General features: G+C 41.3%; 2 protein-coding genes across 3 annotated transcripts in view; both read right to left on the reverse strand.

Annotated features, from left to right (window-relative positions):
• LOC147244128 (SH2 domain-containing protein 3C-like) overlaps positions 1-1144 on the reverse strand; it is a 55746-nt gene extending 54602 nt beyond the window's left edge. For both annotated transcript variants that reach the window (XM_086187714.1, XM_086187713.1), the window contains exon 1: positions 941-1144. In XM_086187714.1, the coding sequence (XP_086043840.1) occupies positions 941-1116 (176 nt within the window). In that variant the 5' untranslated portion in view covers positions 1117-1144. The remainder of the gene's footprint in view (positions 1-940) is intronic.
• On the reverse strand, positions 1142-3184 carry LOC147244130 (uncharacterized). Its single transcript, XM_086188247.1, has 4 exons — positions 3049-3184; positions 1487-1759; positions 1222-1409; positions 1142-1177 (listed from the first exon to the last, which is right to left on the reverse strand). Exons 1-4 carry the CDS (start codon positions 3065-3067, stop codon positions 1142-1144), a joined length of 516 nt encoding a protein of 171 aa, XP_086044373.1. The 5' UTR covers positions 3068-3184.
• Between the last annotated feature and the right edge of the window lie 15711 nt (positions 3185-18895).

Raw genomic sequence — 18895 nt, forward strand, 5'->3', positions numbered from 1 at the left:
GAAAGGAAAGCTTGGCATGCCATGGGAACGCAGCGAGAAAATGCAATCCGCTAGGGTGAGAAGAGAAAGAGGAGAAGAAGGAGGAAGAAGAAGGGCTGACTTTTCAGGAATAGAAATATTTGGTCTCACAAATATCTGCCCTTGTTGATGAACTCTAGCGCGATGAAGGAACATTATGTTCAGTATATCTCACTTGTGTGTATCACGATGCATCAAATCATCAAACTGACAAGCAGCATCTTACTGAGAAGAATCAATGTCACCTTCCGCCTCCAAAGGTCAAGAATTATCTCCTCAATTCAACCCTCCTGAGATCCATCCAGTCCACAGCACAAGCTCCAACCAGCATCTTCTGCCCCCTGGCTAACTGGAGTCATGACTGCATTAACCTTTTATGAGAGCCGGGGGATAAAGAAAAGACCTGTTGGGCCCTGTAAACTAACTGATGAGTAATTGACTGATTAATTTGATGCCCTAGGTAAAAAATGTTTACGAAAAATTTACAAATACCCCTCAAGATATTTTAAAGGGAAGGATCCTTAAATTGACGGCTTTGTCTGAAACTGCAGTCTCTCATGGGCCTCAATTAGCAACTTTAACACTTTTTAAGCCCTCAATGCAGTCTTACAGGAAGAAAACAAAGCTCGATGTCGATTTGAAACTCTTGTCAGCTGAAATAGAACAAAGTTTATAGCTCTTGTAACTGTCAGTCACCCAACCCTCCAAGTATTTGATGTTAGAAGAGGCACACGACAGACCTCAGGAGTTACAAAGAGCCATCCGGCTTTGCCTCCTCTCTGTGAGACTAGACAGAAGGCTAAAAAAAAAGTCCGAAGGAACAACAATTTTGTGGGTGTAACTTTACCGCCCCAAACTGGAAAGAAATAAGACTTAAGAGTATTCATCTTCAAAGAAATTACTGTATTTTGAATAAACCCACCTGGACACGTTGTCAGGCATCTGCTGTCCTTTCTCTGCGTCTTCCACCAGCTCTCTGCTCTCTGACTCGTCCTTTCGTTCCGGCTCAGATTGTAACTCATCATCCTCATGAGTCAGGATCTGATTTGTCTGGCAGAGGGGTGGTGATGACACTGCTTTCAGGGGTTCAGAGTTCATGTCTGCACCTGTCTGGGTGATACATTCAACAACCTCTGCTTGGGATGCTGCTGCTGAGCCACTAGATGGTGACACACATTCACATGAGGCGTTAAGTGAGGTTGCTTTGATGCTTTCATTTGTGTGTTTAAACTGGGGTTCAGTTAGATTGTCTTGTTTGAGCCCAGCTTTGCCAGCCAGCACAGACGAGACAGCTCTGAGCCTTGGGGGCCCTTGATCTCGGTCCCCTGACGGTCTCTGGCTCTGACTCCTGTAGATGCTGCTCTTGTCTTTACTCTTCTTCTTTAAGCCTCCTGGAGAAGGAAGGGACATTAAAAGTGACTGAACAGAAGCAAGAGGGAGGTTACTGTGGCTCCCTGCAGTTCCTTACCTTTCTCATTCTTGTCCTTCCTCTTCAGCAGAAGCTGCGGCAGCGTCCCCACGTGTGTGTAACTGTTAGTGGAACAGACATAGCTGGCAGTCCGAGGACACATGGCATCCATGTCATTCATTGTGGTCTCAACAACTGGATCCAAGGTACCACAGTCACTCCCCTCTCCTGGAGAAGGTCCTGACCCTGCTCCCAGCGTAGAGGATTTGGGTTCTGATTTCTCCGTTGTGCGGTGGAAAGACAGGTTGGAGAGGTTGCTGAACCACTTGGCACCTTGACAAGGAAACCGTTAAAAAATGGAGGGGATTAATTCTATTTAATTTGAAATAAAATTATGATCGTTTACTCTTATTTCCATCAGTACTGAACCTCTAAATGCGTAACTACTGCATGATAGACAATAATGATCTTAAGAGGCCACTGAGGAGGACAAAAGTTTATTGAGGAAGGGAAAATATTTTAAGAAAGTTAAATGAAACTTTATCAGACAACACTGGTTTTCTGTCCTCTCCTGAGTTAGACAAGAAGATAGATGCCCTGCATTAGGAGCTGAAACCCAATGCTAGTTAGCATAGCACAATAAATGGTAGTGGATGGGAAGCGTTTGCATACTTCTGTCAAAAGTCATCAAATCAATCAAAGATCAGGTTTAGAATCTTGGTTAGTCTAGAAGAAGTCCTCCTCATCCTTCCTCACAAAGTCGGCCATCCACTACCATTCATTTTGCTAAGCTAACTCGGCAGCCCGTTGCTGTGGGTGCGGATACTGCACTCAGAGGAGAGAAGGGTATCTATGAGCTTGTCTGGCTCTGGGACGCCCGCCCCCTCCCACGCACACACACACACACACACACACACACACACACACACACACACACACACACACATCCTTGTACTTATATCTTTATGAGGACTTTCATTGACATAATAATAAATGTCCTCACTTTTTTAGCATCTTGTGTTTTGTTTTGCTCTCTAAATTCTAGAAATTTAGACATTTTCATCCTTAACTTTGATGAAAGTAATTTCACATTAATTTATTGATTTGTTCCACAAAAACAAGTACAGCTGATGGCAGACAAACAGAAATGACATTGCTACTTAAAATATTTACCCCAACAGCTTCATTAAATGTGACCCCCAAATGGCAAAACAAAAACAAAAATAGAAGTGCAGCTTCAAGTGAGAAGCCCTTATCTTTCTGAGCAGCTTTACAGTAAATATTGCCTAATCTCGCCTCTCGCAGTATTTAATCGCAACTCTAGTGATGCAATAAAGACGGCATATGCCGTTTTGATTCCTAGCTGTGAAGTCAAACATACGTTTGTGCACAAGAGTGTTTGGTCTTGCTTGGGTGCCACATGCAAAAAAGACTTTCTTTTGGTTTGAACTTTGCATAATTCGACTACAAATGAAACCAATCATAACATTTTTTGCTATTTTGATCCAAATACTTCGGCAAAAACATTCAACTCTTCATAGATTACTCAGTCAAACACATACCATACCACATACCAAAATATTTGACATTTTTGTAGTTAATCTCACACACACTCTACTCACTTAGTTTGCGTAAGCTCATGATGTGGCTGCAGGTGGGTCATCAGAGGGAAGACGCAGAGACACAAGACGAGAGAAAAAAGAAAGGTTTGAAGTACACTTCCTCCCTGTGGGTGAGATATTGAGGAGTGACTGACATGAAAGCAGTAGATTCACTTCCTGGATGAGACTAACATGACCAGCGATAACAGGAAATGGAGAGATGACATCACAACAGTTGAGAGGCTAATATAAAATATCAACATGTGAAATATGTCAGTGGGTGTCTTCAGATATATGTTGATAGACAAGAAATAAAATGAAAAAAGTGACGCTTTAGCATGACAAGTGTTGACGGGTGATTCTTGCATGCACACATCTGAAAAAGCAGCTCCACACTCTTGCACATCTCTATTTACTGGCAGTATTTCTTAGTAATTTAATGCATAATTGCTGAACAGCTATAAATGTAAAATCTGTTTTTTACTCGTGCATTTTTTTGCATTTATTTTAAAAAGTTTAGTTGCTGGTGCAGTGACATACAAACAAGAACAGAGGAACGTTTCGTCTCGTGTTTCAAGATTCTTCCTCAGTTTTCACTTCCTGTTGATATGTTTGGGTGGGTAATCTCAAGTGCACCGTACGAGCGTAGCTGCGAAAGGTGTGAAAGGCTTAGAGACAGAATAGTTCTTGCTTGCCCTCCTTCTCGCTTTCATGCCTTCACTTATTTATTTATTTACTTATTTAAATATTCTCAACCATAAAACAACAAGTATTATTTAGGGTTTGGATAATTTTCCTGAATTTGTAATCAATTTTTTTTTATCTCATTGTCTAATTAAATTGTAGTAATACAACTAAATACAATATTTCAATGCTTAATCCAGGGGCAGGTGTTAGCTGCTCTAAACCACCACTGTAGATCAGATGATACAGAAACAGTCAGCCATTCGTCTTCGGTCATCGCACCAAAAACAAAAACCTGCAGATTTCTACTCCGCTAAAAACTGTTGCCGTGTATGTTTGATCCAGAAAATTGCTGTTAAATTGGCCTTGCACATTTTTAATTGAGACTCATTAGGACTATTGACTTCTGACAATGACCCAGAGAATGAGTCAGTTGAACTAATTACCATCCACATGCTTCGTTTCATCCCATCATTCATGCAATCCCAAGGAAGTGTTCGTGTATCTAAAAAGCCATGTTTTATTTCTAGGAACAATTGGCAGCACGGTTTTTGCTGTTTATCAAGGCTTTGCACTGAAGAAGGATTCAGCTAGATGTGCAGTTTAATGCTACACATAATATGATATAGAGGATTAAACACACACACACATGCACTCACGCATGTACATACACACAAACGCACTCACGCCTGTACTCGCACACAAACACACATTGTAGTACAGGGCTGGACTTTTATTTTAGGTATCAGGCTCAGTAATTAGCCTGACTGAATTACTGTGTTTGTGTTTTCTGCTTTAAAATTTCACCCTCCTGAAAAACAAGCTCTCAATAATTGAGCTCATCTCTCCCTCGTACTATTACACATACCAGTAACCCAAGGCCTTGTTGACACACTCTGCTCTGTGAGAGAGATGCGCGCACGCACGCACACACACACACACACACACACACACACACACACACACACGCACAGCTGAACATGCACAGACAGACATAAAAATATCAGTTTTTTAAAACGATCCCTCTGAGGTCCCTCCACAGAACATGATGTCGAGACCTCATGAACTTTCTTTTAATTAACTGTGTGAAGTTGTAATGTTGCTAGTCTGCCCACTAGGTGTCACTATGCACATTTGTTTATTGCCTGATCTTTCTCAACATTGTTCCGGGGAGGATTAAGAATCTGAATCGAGATTCTGAATCTCTCGGGTAAATGTGCATGTTTCAGACATTAAGGGTTAACGTTTGTCTGTGACTTGTTGAAAGACAACAAACATTTATCGCCCACTGGCACATGAACCTTATAATATAAAAACTGATCTGACAGTTTAAGGCCCTTATTGTCCGCATGGATTCAAGCAAGTAAAACCTACAGGATTCTTACCAAATTACATGGGTTTAATTTTTTTTCCCGTCCAGTTACACATGCGTCTGTATGGAATGGATAATAAAGAATAAGTGAAAACGTCTTGGGGAGGTACACAGTAAAGACCATACACATTAAAAAAAGGATAATTTATTGTCTGTAACGTGTGTAATCTGTTAATTAAATGCAAAATTCTTTAAACCTGTCATAAAATGTTTCTCTGAATCATTTAAAATGAAGCCTTTTGTATGATCTTCCTAATGAGAGAGAACCGAAATTCAAAGTCTCAAGTGAACATGATAACCCATCAACGTTTTCAGTGAAAATATTAGACAAGAGGTTCATATGACACTACAAAAAAAAATCATAAAGGTACAAGTACATTCATTTTTGCAGTCATACCAACCTAAAAAACCTCCATCGGGAATCATGAGAAAGTTTTTGCGAGTGATAGAAATAAAGTTTACTATTATCTCTCCTCTGCTCTCCAAGGAGGTCTAGCAGCCACTTCTCAGCACCAGAACAGGCTTTTTCATGTTTGTTTTACTACTACTTTTTTTTCTGTATTACAAAAGGAAAGTAAAAAAGATCCATCATTTGTTTGAACATCAAATAGTTCATTTGTCCCAGTTTTAAAAATCACCTTTTTTTTCCCTTCATACCAGAAAAAACAACGAGAGGATCGGAAAGACATCGATGAATTGAATAAAGTGCAATTTAAAGTGTTATTTTGGTTTTATGGCTTATGATTGATACAGCTTATGGATTTGATCACTTTCGAGCATGGAAACACTCAAGAGATCCTTTTATTTTCCACCTGCTTGATCCGCATTCTACATCCTGTCTCTTGCCTTCATGTACAGACTAACATACCAGGGCTTTGTCTTTTTCCCATACATAACCCTTACACAACAGCTTCCTGCAGCTGTTCTCTACTTCCCATTATACTCCGACGTGTTTTGAATATATAACAGCAATGGTAATTTACAGCACGTTAACAAACTTAAGAGTGAATAAATCAAATTGAGCAAACAGATTGGTAGCTCGACCCATTTGTCACCAGAAGTCTGCTCCTATTAACAAGGAAGCATCAGACCGTCTGTATGAGCCTGGGCCAGGGGTGCAATTAAAACTGTTGAACCACGTAATACATTTAAATACAATTTGCTGTAGCCTGCGTGTGCATGAACTACAAAATAGACCTATTGGAGGAAGTTGTTTAGTTTGTACAGCCCCAGATAGAGGCTGGCGTCATAGTCCATCATCAGGACCCTCGAGACTTCCGATGAGTTCCTACAATGTATCATTCTAGTATTAAACAGGGTCTTGACAATTTTGGGGTCAACCCATCCGTATTGTGAGATGCCCAGTAACACATATACCAGGTCTGAACCTGCTTGGGGGAATAGTTGCTGTAAAACCCAACCCCCTCCCCCCGCCTCTTCTTTTTCACAACCCTCACCCTACACTGAACCCTGGAGTATCCATCCATCCATCCATTCATCCATCCATTGATTTTCTTCCACTCATCCTGTTAAGGGTTGCGGGGCGGCTGGAGCCTATCCCATCAGCCAACAGGCGAGAGGCGGGGTTCACCCTGGACTGATCGCCAGTCCACCGTACCACCCATACTCTGGAGTTTATTTGATATCATTATACAATTATTATTCATTGTTCTTCACTTTTTTTGGACCTGGGTGTGCAGCTTTACTTCACAAGGTGCGCAATAGCGCCATCTAACAGTGAAAACACAAACTGACGGAAAATCTTGTTGGGAGCAGGGAAGCCTTGTCTCATAAACGATCAATAAAAAAAAAAAAATCACCAAAATCTTGACAAATTCATTTAAGTCCCTAACCTGGATCACCAGAACATGTAAGCAGAGAAACAAGAACACTGATGAAACTGCTCACATTCACGATGAATAGATTTCAATCCTAAAAATAACTGGATGTACAACATATCATGGGAAAAACATGCAGCCTCACAGGATCAGCACCAGGGACAGAGATCCAGAAGGAAAGTATGAAGGAAACACTGAAGGTAAAGAGAAAAAACAAAGCTCAAAGAAAAGTTTGGCAGTGATGTCAGTTCAAATAAGTATGACGAAAGTTTGGTAGGGAACAAAAATAACAAGCATTCAAGGCACTCAAAAGCAAAAATATCATTAATATTAATTATAGGGGGGCGGAGTCAGGCCAAGGTGACATTAGGTTAGTTTGCGGAACCTGAGCCACCTAAGGTTCATCGAGTGTTTCCGCCATTTAATACTTGACACCCTCACCTGAGGAAGTACCAGCTTTGGGGGGTGGGGGGTGGGGATGGCAAGCCCCGTGTGTCATCCACAGTCAATACTCTTAAGTTGTGAAGAACAGATAAATAATAAGAATAAATAATTCCTGCTTTTTGCCTTTTATGAAGTGTTTTTCTTCAATTCCACTGATGTCATAATGTACCATAATGAACTGTCTTGCGCTGGCTGTATGGGTTTGGGATTGCATCAGGACTGTAATTCCCACCAACACATACCATTTGCTCTACAAATGACCCACTTTTTGAAAGTAAATCATGAATGTTTTATCTACTCCAATCTAAAGCTATTCCAACCTATCATTGTACGTTTTAGAGTAATGCACTTCTCCTCCTCACTCTCTCACTCTCTCTATCTCTATCTGACATCGCCTCCTAGAATAAAACCAGGATGCTCCCCTGTCCTTTGATCACTGCTGTCAGTTTCATGGTTTACTTGCACACACAAAATCATATTGTTCAACCTTGAGTGTCTTCCACATCTGACTGAGAGGGTGAGATGGGAAGAGAATGGTCCAGGGAGCTGGGGGGAGGTGCAAAGTCATCAATTATTTACGGTGAAATCTAATCAGAGCCAGCAGTTTTGATGGGTTGCAAGCATATTGACAGATAGTGAGTCAGTTATTTGCTGTATCTTCACATCTTTATTCTGTGCTATAATACCCCAGCTCCAGCCCCTAAATCTGAATTTTGAAATCTTTGAAAACTGCTTCAAGGTCTGAAAAGGCACTTGTCCAGAAAGTCCCATCAGCGTCCATGAATGCGCATGAATGCGCATGAATGATGCAGTTAACTCAGGGCGAGAGAGTGAAACAACAATGGTGGCACTGCAGTGGCAAAAACAGATAGAATTCCTCTATAAAGACATGGACAGTGTGTCTTGAGGACTTGTTCTCTAACAAGAGATGACTTAGATGTTCTCCCTTCTAGATTTGGGAAATGTTCATCCATCCATTTTCTTCCGCTAATGCCATTAAGGGTCGTGGAGGGGCTGGAGCCTATCCCAGCGGCCTTCAGGTGAGAGGCAGGGTATCAATCAGCCTCGTCCCCTCTTGATGTCTTTGGACTGTGGGAGGAAGCTGGAGTACCAGAGAGAACCCACACAGGAACAGGGAGAACATGGAGACTCACACAGAAAGATCCTGTGATGGAGCCGGGGCTCAAACCTGGAACCTTCTTGCTGTGAGGGGACAGTGCTGACCACTGCACCACCGTGCTGCCCCCTTTGGGAAAAGTTTCAAATAAAATAAATCAAAGACAAAAAGACAGGTGAGAGATTTGTATTTCCCCGATTTAACAAGAAAGAGTTCAACCTGACACTAAAGTCACATTGAACATGCGCCATTTCTCCCAGTTACAACGCTACACTCTGGAACTGCAGCTTTTGATGAAATAAACTCAGAAAAAACATCAGTAGCTCACTAGCAATCATGCAGATTAACACCAGCAAGCTAGCTTAATTAGATTTTGGTTTGTCCCAAAACGAATTACAGCACAGAGGAGAGGGAGAGAGCTGGCAACAAATTTCTGGACAATTTGACTATCGGTCTATTTTTTGAAAGGGACCAAAGCCAGCATGCCGCCTGCTCACCTTGGGCAGTTAAAGCTAGTGGGTGACTTGTGTCGCTCTCTATGGTTTGGTTAGTTTTACGCTTGTTTGGTTGCACAAACCTGTAAGGTTTGGGTTAAATACATAAAGACAAGGCTAATCATATATTACACAGGACAATCAAGACAGCAATAAAACTGCAGCACTGCTTCTACTCTGAACAGTGACGTGTACATCAGAAAGCGGGACTCATGATAATGCATTGTAGTAGATATGTTCAAAAATTAGCAGGAGAGCAGAACGGATGTAAGTTTATTTGAATTGATCAAGTACAGTCGGGATCATAATCACCTGCATCACCTGTCAAACTGACTACTTTGTGCATCTACAAAAGTCATTTTTAAGATCAAAACCTTACTGTATGACAGACGGATTTCAAATTCTCTTGTTAGCCTCTGCAAGTTTTGATTAGCTACAGGTATCCACTTGCACCACTATAATACGCCACAAAGCTGCAATGTGACTACTATATCAAAAATGAAGTCTTATTGTTGTGTCACACACAAAGTGATACTGTATCTCACCATCTTATTGTGTTCTGTTCTGATAGGTGAATGATGAGATTAAATTTGCTGATGTTGATCACGATTCTCATATCCACATTTTGTCGCTCTAAGCTCCCCAAGAGGCTTCCTTGTCACCTCAAGGCGCATTTAAGTGATTTGAATATTCCCAATAATGGCAGAAGTTTCAAGAATTTTCATCAGCCACTTCCCTGTAGGCCCACACTCTGGTTTTCTACAATTAGAAACAAAACAAAAAAAGCACATAGTTGCTAAGTTTTCTTACAGTTAATGCAGCATCTTTCCTGTAACGCCCATCTCTACGCAGATGACAATGTCCTTTTGTTCTAAACATTCACGGAGTCAGTCACAGGATTTTACACTTGATATTGTAAAAATAACCTTTTTCTTATTAATTACCAACTCACTTTAGTTCCATGTGGTCCTGAAGTTCAAGTTTACACATCTCAGGAAGTAACAAACAGAGAAGCCCAGCAGTAACAGGGACAATGCCATATGTGAGCATGGGTACTCCGGCTTCTTCCCACAGTCCAAAGACATGCAATGGGGGACTAGGGTAACTGGTTACTCTAAAATTGACCGTAGGTATGAATGGGAGTGTGAATGGTTGTTTGTCTCTATATGTTGGACTGGCGACCTGTCCAGGGTGAACCCCGCCTCTGCCCGTAGCCGCTAGGATAGGCTCCAGCCCCCCCACGACCCTTAATAGGAATAAGCGGAAGACAATGGATGGATGGGTTACTTACATTTACGCAGCACGGGACCTGACGCTTCTTAACTGTTAACAAAAATGTACACAATACCACAGTCATCAGCCTGCTACTGAAGACACTGACCTCAGATGACCCTGACTGTTCATGGTCAACAGCATTGTTCACCTGCAGCAATCACAGATACTGTTGCTCCGCTACTTGAGCCCCTGCTTATCCTGGTGTAGCTTTAATGCGGCATCTTATTTTCATCTTCATGATTTTAATCAATAGCTCAACAAGATAAAAGCTGCAAGTAGCATTCAACAGGTCCTTCATTTATTTGTGCGTGCAGGTTATCTAAGCTTCCTGTCCATACATGGAATTGAAATGTAATGATCTTTGTCAATAGTTATTGGTCATCATATAATCTTAAAAGTGCCATCTACTGGCCAAGCTTTGCAATTTCCAGTAGTTTAGCTGTTAAAATGTGTTAATAATTAGCCCTCAATTTAAGCCTGGTTTATGCTTCTGCGTCGCGGTGACGCCGTACCTACACGTCGACGCAGACCCCTACGCGGACCCTACGGCGTAGCCTGACGTGCACCTCCAAAAAATCCTGACTACACGTTGCGTCGACGAGATGTGACGTGAACGTCAAGGACTGCGATTGGTCCGCTCAGAGGAGGTCGCCGAATGCATGAGGAGGTGGAGGAACCTAAGCAACAAATATGGACTCAATTCTTTTTTAAAAAATATGTGCGTCTCCGGAAGAAAATGGCCACAAGAACTGTCATGTTCACAGTTTACAGTTTGATTCATGAAAGCAAACAGTCGTTCAAAGTAAAGCACTGGACTTTCTGTTGTAAGTAGTTTTGTTTTGGAATCCGACAAGAGCCCCCGAAACCATACAAAGACACACCCCCCCCAGCAGCTTGGCAGTGAATTGCAGAGCAACACATTCCTTCGACGCAGAACTTCGAATGCTCAATGACGGCGTAGGGTCTACGCCATTGCTACGCCGTCGCCTCAACGCAGAAGCATAAACCAAGCTTTAGTCTTACAGACAGGAAGCAAAGCCAAATGGCTACATTTAGAACTCCTATCAAGCCTGGTGATTGCCTGTGTGTGTGCGTGTGTGTCTGATTCATTAAGTACAATGAATGTTAACACATTAATACCTGCAATTAATCCAGAAGCCTCAGCGTGTTAATTTTACCGTAAATCCGATTAGTTTAGATTATGACTGTTACACTGCTACATCTGCCTTCAAGTGTGCATGTTTAGTGTCTCATACGTGATGTAATCACAGTGTCTCTCTGTGACAACAGGTTTAATGGTGTTTTGGCAAAGTGTTGTAAAATAATCGGACGTTCCAGGAGTGAATGTGTTGCCGGGCCCAAAAAAAAAAGGGTCGGTTTAACATTTAGCTCCGGGGTTCTTGTTAAACTCTGCTGCTGACCAGAGGCAGACCTGAACTACTCAGGTGCCCTCAGGTGTGACTTCCAGTCTCCAACACCACAAAACACAAAACAAAAAAAAACCTAGTAATAAAAAAATAGACATGATTTATTTGAACCCGGAGCTACTATTGTCTTAACCCGTCATCCTTATTTGCAGGGGGCTTGGGGGAGGGGGGTGATGCCTTTTCCTTGAACCTTTCACATCTTCCTGTTCAGGATCACCCAAACAAGAACACATCTGTTGCATTGGTTACAGGGGGTAATGGTTCTAGGCTCTAATGATGCACCAGCTGTCTGCCTGCCCTGACCAGTAACTTGAAGCTTTATTTGATCTCGCTCTTCAGATCATGTCTGCCTGACAGTATATCATTTTTGCAAAATCTTTAACTGTGAGTTCTTTAATGCAGCAACAACCTGTCAGTCTGGAGAATTAAGAGCCATTTTTGCACCTTTAACAAGGAAAAAATGGAAATAGAGAATTTCATGTGAGTTAAGGTCACACTGGCAGTGGGGTGACACAGATGGGGGGGGTTGCAGAATGATTTGAAGAAATCCAATAAAACTTAGAGAAGATAATGTTACAAACGATAAATGACAGTTACATTGTTAATAACCCTAAGTATACATTGACTTAGCATGCTTCTCCAGGCACATTGAGAGTCCCTTACGTTGAAGCCATTTTTTTTGGGAGGGGGGGGCCTAAAAGTTTGGGTTGTTTTATCCATTTGATATGAGAACACACAGACACACACACACACACACACACACACACACACACACACACATGATTGCCGCTGATACCTCTGGACTGGTATAAGATGAATCCTGTCATCATCCTGCCACTCTTCTCCAGCTCACAGGAGAGTAGCAGAAGTAGCACGGCCTCAGGTGTTATTTGATAGAAATGACTGCTTTCTCCTTGTCTCCCTCTTTCTCCCTCATCCCTCCCCACCTGCCTCATCTTTTCTCCAGTGCTCTCTTTGTTAACCTGAGGCCATGTTCCTTCCTCCTACAACACACAATCTCATTTCCACATGCATGCTATTTTTCCCTTATTTTCCCTCACAGCTCACTTCTTCCCCAGTCTTGCGTTGTGTGTTTTTATTTCTTCCCTAACTGTATGTTTCACCTCAATTTCAGTAACACAGGAAGGTCTGACTTCATTCAAATGTCTGCGCCTGCCAAATGAAATTGTAGAATTGTAGAGTTCAAATAAGCATATACAGCAGCCTCAAGGTCACAGGGGGGTCAGATAGGGAAACATCCTGAAGGCTCTAGCTCAAAGGTTTTATACGGTTCCTTTTGAAGCTGAACATCTAGTTGTATTTCCACAGTCCGCGCTTTTATCTGACCATCAATTAATCACTTTCGAATTTGTACTTATCAACGACACTCCGCTAAGGAAAACTGTAGTTTCCAGATGTTTGTCTGATCAGGCTGTAGCTGGATTTAAGGAAGCGATTCCAGTGGCGCTGAATTCAGTGTCATGTCCCATTATAACAGAGGACGCTGTTGTCAACCTTAGTCCCTCCCAAACTGATTATTTTATTGGTAGTGCCACAGGCACCTTAATAACAACTTTGGACTCTATTGCCCCACTAAAAAGGAAAACTATGAATCCAAGGAAACAAGAACCTTGGTACAATTCCAAAATCAGACAGCTTAAACAAAAAACTCAGAAACTGGAGAGAGTATGGAGCTCCTCCAGACTGGAGGAGTCACATATAGTCTGGCAAGACAGCCTTAAAAGCTGTAAGAAAGCCCTTCGTAAACTAGAGACTAAAGAATTCCAAGCTGGTCCAAAACACTGTGTTGACTAGAACTGGTAGAAGGGACCATGTCGCTCCTGTACTGACTTCTCTGCATTGGCTCCCTGTCAAATTCAGAATAAATTTAAAATCCGTCCTCTAACATACAAAGTCCTCACGTCCCCGTCCGTCCATCAGTCTCTTCCCTTTTTCTCTCTCTTAATCTCTGTCCCACTCTTTCCTTCTCTCTGTCTTCCTCCATTATTTGTCTTTGTCTCTGTCCTGCTCTCCTGCTCTCTTTCCCCCCAACCAGTCAAAGCAGAAGGCCGTCCCCATTGAGCCTGGATCTGCTCAACATTCCTGCCTGTTAAAAGGAAGGTTTTGGTCGCTGCTATTGCAGGATGTTCTTGCTCACGAAGAATTGTTGGGTGTAAATTCATTGAAGGAGTGTGGTACTGGACCTGCTCTACTTGTAAAGTGTCATGAGATAACTTTTGTTGTGATTTGGCGCCATACGAATGAAATTGACTTTACTTGTCTTTTGTAAATATTATATCCATTTTCTTCCGCTTATCCTGTTAAGAGTCACAGGGGGGCTGGAGCACATCCCAGTGGCTTTGGGTCACCAGTCCATCACAGGACCAACTCATAGAGACAGACAACCATTCACACTCACAGTCACACCTACGGTCAATTTAGAGTATCAATCAGCCTCGTCCCCTCTTGATGTCTTTGGACTGTGGGAGGAAGCTGGAGTACCAGAGAGAACCCACACAGGAACAGGGAGAACATGGAGACTCACACAGAAAGATCCTGTGATGGAGCCGGGACTCGAACCTGGAACCTTCTTGCTGTGAGGCGACAGTGCAAACCACCAAACCACCGCACCGCCGTAAATATTACATGAATCAGTCAAATAAACCACCAATGAAATTCAGAGTTTAGCATGTTGCTGCGGCTGTATTTTTAAATGGGATTCAACCAGGACCAGGAAAGCAAATTGTGAATATGAGTGCAACCTGTTACATTTAATCTCTTATCAACTTCTTGCCTGTGTTGCAACATGTTGCTCATCTGACCTTTTGTCCCAGATTTTGATTGAATGGTTTTGTGTCACATTCATGTAAAGATGAGTGACAGGAAACCTGACAAATGTTAGGACTTATAAAGCCATGATGGTGCTGTCACTTCATATATCACCATATATGAACAACACCTGCACAACTACATCAGTCAAGCAGCTAAATCCCAATTATCTGGGTCTCTGTTAGTGCCAGAGCTAACGTTATGCTAAGTTATTCTGCACGTGCAAACACTTAAAAGCAATTTTGAGTATGTTATGGCTTTTAGTGAAAATCCATGTGGATACCAGGATCCTTGTAGCCTCATGTTTTCATATCAATAAAGAAAAATTACACTTTAAACGAAGGGGAAGGCCAGCACCTTGAGTTAAAAGGATAGTTCCGATTTATTGAAGTGGATTGTTTGAGGTAACGGTTGAATTCACACGTACTATACGTATTACACATTTACATCATGCACACTGTGTTCCAATGCATAATAGCTGTTTGGATGATGGATGCATTGACTGAACCTTCTACATACATCTATACATTATATATGTTCTTTTTTAAACATTTTTACACTTCTTATACATTTGTGGATTGAATCTGATAGCGTCCTACAGGTAGGAACAGCTGAGCAATGCAGAGCCATAAGAAAGGGTTGTCTTATGGCACAAATGAAAGCACTGAAAATATATTGTATATGTAAAAGGAAAACATTTTTTGCTCTGTGCAGGGCTGTTTATGACTATCCCATACATTTCATACATCCATCCAAACTATCACTTTAAATGAAAAAAATGGAGCGTATTAATTTTATGTACTTATAGCCCAGCTGAAAACGTCAGTATATTTATATTGATGCAATATGTCTGAATATACTGTCAATGTACAAATATTGCAAAAATGTTGTTTTTCTCTGTTTGCAAAGTCTCTTTTTATTTGAGTGGTAATCCATGAGATACGTTTATATGTCTTCGTACTAGGTTTTGACAAAGTGTAAAGCAAATATATTGGCTTGGATTTGTTCGGTATCATTACTCTTACTTATACAGACACTTGTGTTTCTCTGTGCAAACTCATTTTCATGCTACAGGAATTTAGCATGTGAACAAACAGCCTGCGGCCTCTAATATTGAGTAATTTAGCTCCCTTTTCCTTCTAACCTGCTCCTTTATATCAATTATTGTTTATTGCCTTGTGACATAAGAGTCTTTCAAGACAGATGCCCATGAGTACTCGATGATTAATCGAGTCGCCTCAGAAAATAGAAGAAAATAGATAGAGACATGAGGGGAAATTTTTGTTCAACACTGGACAGAAATATTGTGTTTGGGGATATAAACCAGAACAGCTCATTCACCGCTGTTGTGCTCTTCTTTATAATTTAAACTTCCCTGTAACTTCTCTGTTCCCTCATATCCGCTTGCCACAGAAATGGATTGTTTTCACCGATTAAAGATGCATTTTTCAAATATGAGCTGAAACTTTATCGTGACGAGGAACTGAGATGAAAAGACTAAAAGATTAAAAGGTGAAATTTGCATGGAAATAACTTCTAAAGCGGCATCAGTGTGTTCCTGCAAGGTAATATGATATGAATATATTATTGTCGTATTGGTTCGTAATTGACTGAAACATTAGATGGTCCTGTCGACTGCCTTGAAAACCAAACTGAAGGCCACTGGGACTGCGCATACCTCTGCCAAGGTGAGCCACACCTGATGTAGAACAAGCAGTGATGAGCTGTGCCCTGGATCCCTGCACATGTCTGTGTGTGTTGCTGCTCCAGCAGAATGAGTCGATGGTTAAACCTGATAATATTATCACAACTGATAATGGATGGATTTTCCATGAAGGAGCAGATTTACATGTGCACCCTAGTGCAAATGTCACGCTCAGCAGCAACTACGAGGCACAAGAGAACACACACTTAATACTGTATATGTTATGTCGTTGTACATCATGTTTTTAGCCCCCCCCCCCTCCACACACACACACACAGTTTGATTCTGATGTTTGTTACAGGTTTATTGCCTGTAACCACGAGGTGGTGCTGTAACTATGACTAAAATACAGCTTGACGATGTCTTCAGATGCACGTCCTCACAAGTTCTTAAGGTGTCTCTGACCAGATGTGGGATGGATGTGGTCAAACCTTAAGGAGGATTACATCAGAGTGTAAAAAAGCAACAACAACAAAAAAGTTGCCACCAGGTGGCGATATGATAGATCTGTCCGAAATTCCTATGGATTCTCGCCTTGCTGACAGACGCCACCAAAAACATGAGCTTTTGTGGAGGTAAAAATCATGTAGTCAAGTGGATACTACTACACACACACACACACACACACACACACACACACACACACACACACACACGCATATTAATCCTTGACATGACCAACCTCACTAAGGGATAATCAGCATAAGGTTGTTGTGTCAAAGCATGTAGTCTAGTGGATACTACTACACACACACACACACACACACACACACACACACACACACGCATATTAAGCCTTGACATGACCAACCTCACTAAGGGATAATCAGCATAAGGTTGTTGTCTCACTTCACGCTCCATCAGCTGTGACGTGTCAAAATATCGACTGTGCATTTACTTGGATCAGCAGTCTTCGACTTGATATTTACCCTCTAAAAGGCACAAAAATGCAAAGTTTCCCTTTTTTTTTTTTAACTCAAAACAGGTCACTTTGAAACTTTGTTAAGATTCAGTGCATAGTGATGTGAGTTTATCATCTGAACAGTATAAATTACAGACTTTTTTAACCAAGTGTATCCTGTTTGGCAGGGTGTTACAGTCAAGGACACGTCAATCAATTTGTTGATGTTTCCACTTGCTCGCACCAGTTTACAGTATAACGTCGCTCACGCAGCCTGGTTCCATGCATTGCCCAGCAGTATTCAACAAAAAAGCATTATAATGTATTTATGAAGTTGATTTGATTGATCTATTGATTCCACCACAGTGGAAACAGCTGAGGCCTAAGGGCCTTGCCCAGCTCTCATTATTGAGCGGACAAACCATATTTGATGGATTTACTTTGACGTGTCTGTCTTTCCGTAATAAATATAAAAACACATAAATCTGTTAACTCAGCTTGCTTTGGGGTCAGCAGAAGTTCAGTTGAAGGTCACGGGTACACAGCTTCTGTTGACCTCACCGCTAAGTCCTCTTTCTTCCATTCCTCTCGGCCCAATTAGTGGGAGTGCATTGATTGGAGCAATTACATGGGATGTCCCTGGTGAACTGACTTTCCTTGGGGGTGGAGATCAGTAAACATGATCATTGATTACTTACGTATAATGAGCATGGATTTACTCGAGGCTCTCAACAGGATTTACGAAAAACAATTGTGCGCAGCAGTGTTATATCCCTTCCATTATAACCAAGTTCCTCATTATACTTCTATTTTATTCAAACAGGGTTTCATCATAGCAGAGGTAAAGTTCAAATTAATACTTTTTTTCATGAATTACAATTGTAAGATTTAGGGGAATGAGCAGATACATCCCCTATTTGTCACAGAAAATGCCATACAGTATATTTAATGAGTGATTACATTTGGTTTTGCTATACACTGCATTAAATTGAAGGGATTTTTTTTTAATATAGATTTATTTTCCTATTGTTGTGATGAAGTTTTAATGTTTGATTAATCATTTTAACATGTAAGCTCATGCATTCTCATTATGATAAAATAAGAATCGGCAATTGAACAACCTTGAACATTGGAGGAGCTGGAATCATTGGAAGGACAGCACTTGATGAGTGACCCGACTCTTAAACCTCTGGCCAGCGTACTGTATCTTTCAGTGCTAGCAGAAATGTTAGCAGTGCTAGCAGAAATGTTAAAGGTGCTAGCCGTTGTTTTTGATTAAATATGAGATGGAGGTTAAAAAAACAGCAAAAACTGTCGATTACACTGTCACGTCTTCATAAAATAAATCTTGTTTCTGTGTGTTGCACTTCCTTTTTGTCGCAGGCTTACAAATATGGCAAATTGTAACATTTTTGTAGAGTTAGCTGTCCATGGAGGTAGAGGGATACCCCGCGAAAGGCTGAATGTTTCCGGGGGAGCACTGGACTTGATAAAGTTTAACCTCTGGCCTTGATGAACAGGTGTTCTCATTGCATTAACAGAAACGTTATAAATAATTTCACTGCATTGTTTGTCCCTCTTTCATGATGTATCACGTATTACTTGATTGTTATCATTGTGTTATACTTGATGAAATGCCATAGAATAATATCTCTGTTGCTCCACAGCTCTCAGGCATGATTTGTTTTTCAATGACTGAATCTAATTAGGTTCATAAATGATCCCACTTACAGGAATAAAGCCTTCCCACACACACACACACACACACACACACACACACAC

Source organism: Aulostomus chinensis, chromosome 19 (assembly GCF_037954235.1).
Source record: "Aulostomus chinensis isolate RoL2024-O1b breed Wild chromosome 19, RoL_Achi_v1.0, whole genome shotgun sequence".
Lineage (NCBI taxonomy): Eukaryota > Metazoa > Chordata > Actinopteri > Syngnathiformes > Aulostomidae > Aulostomus > Aulostomus chinensis.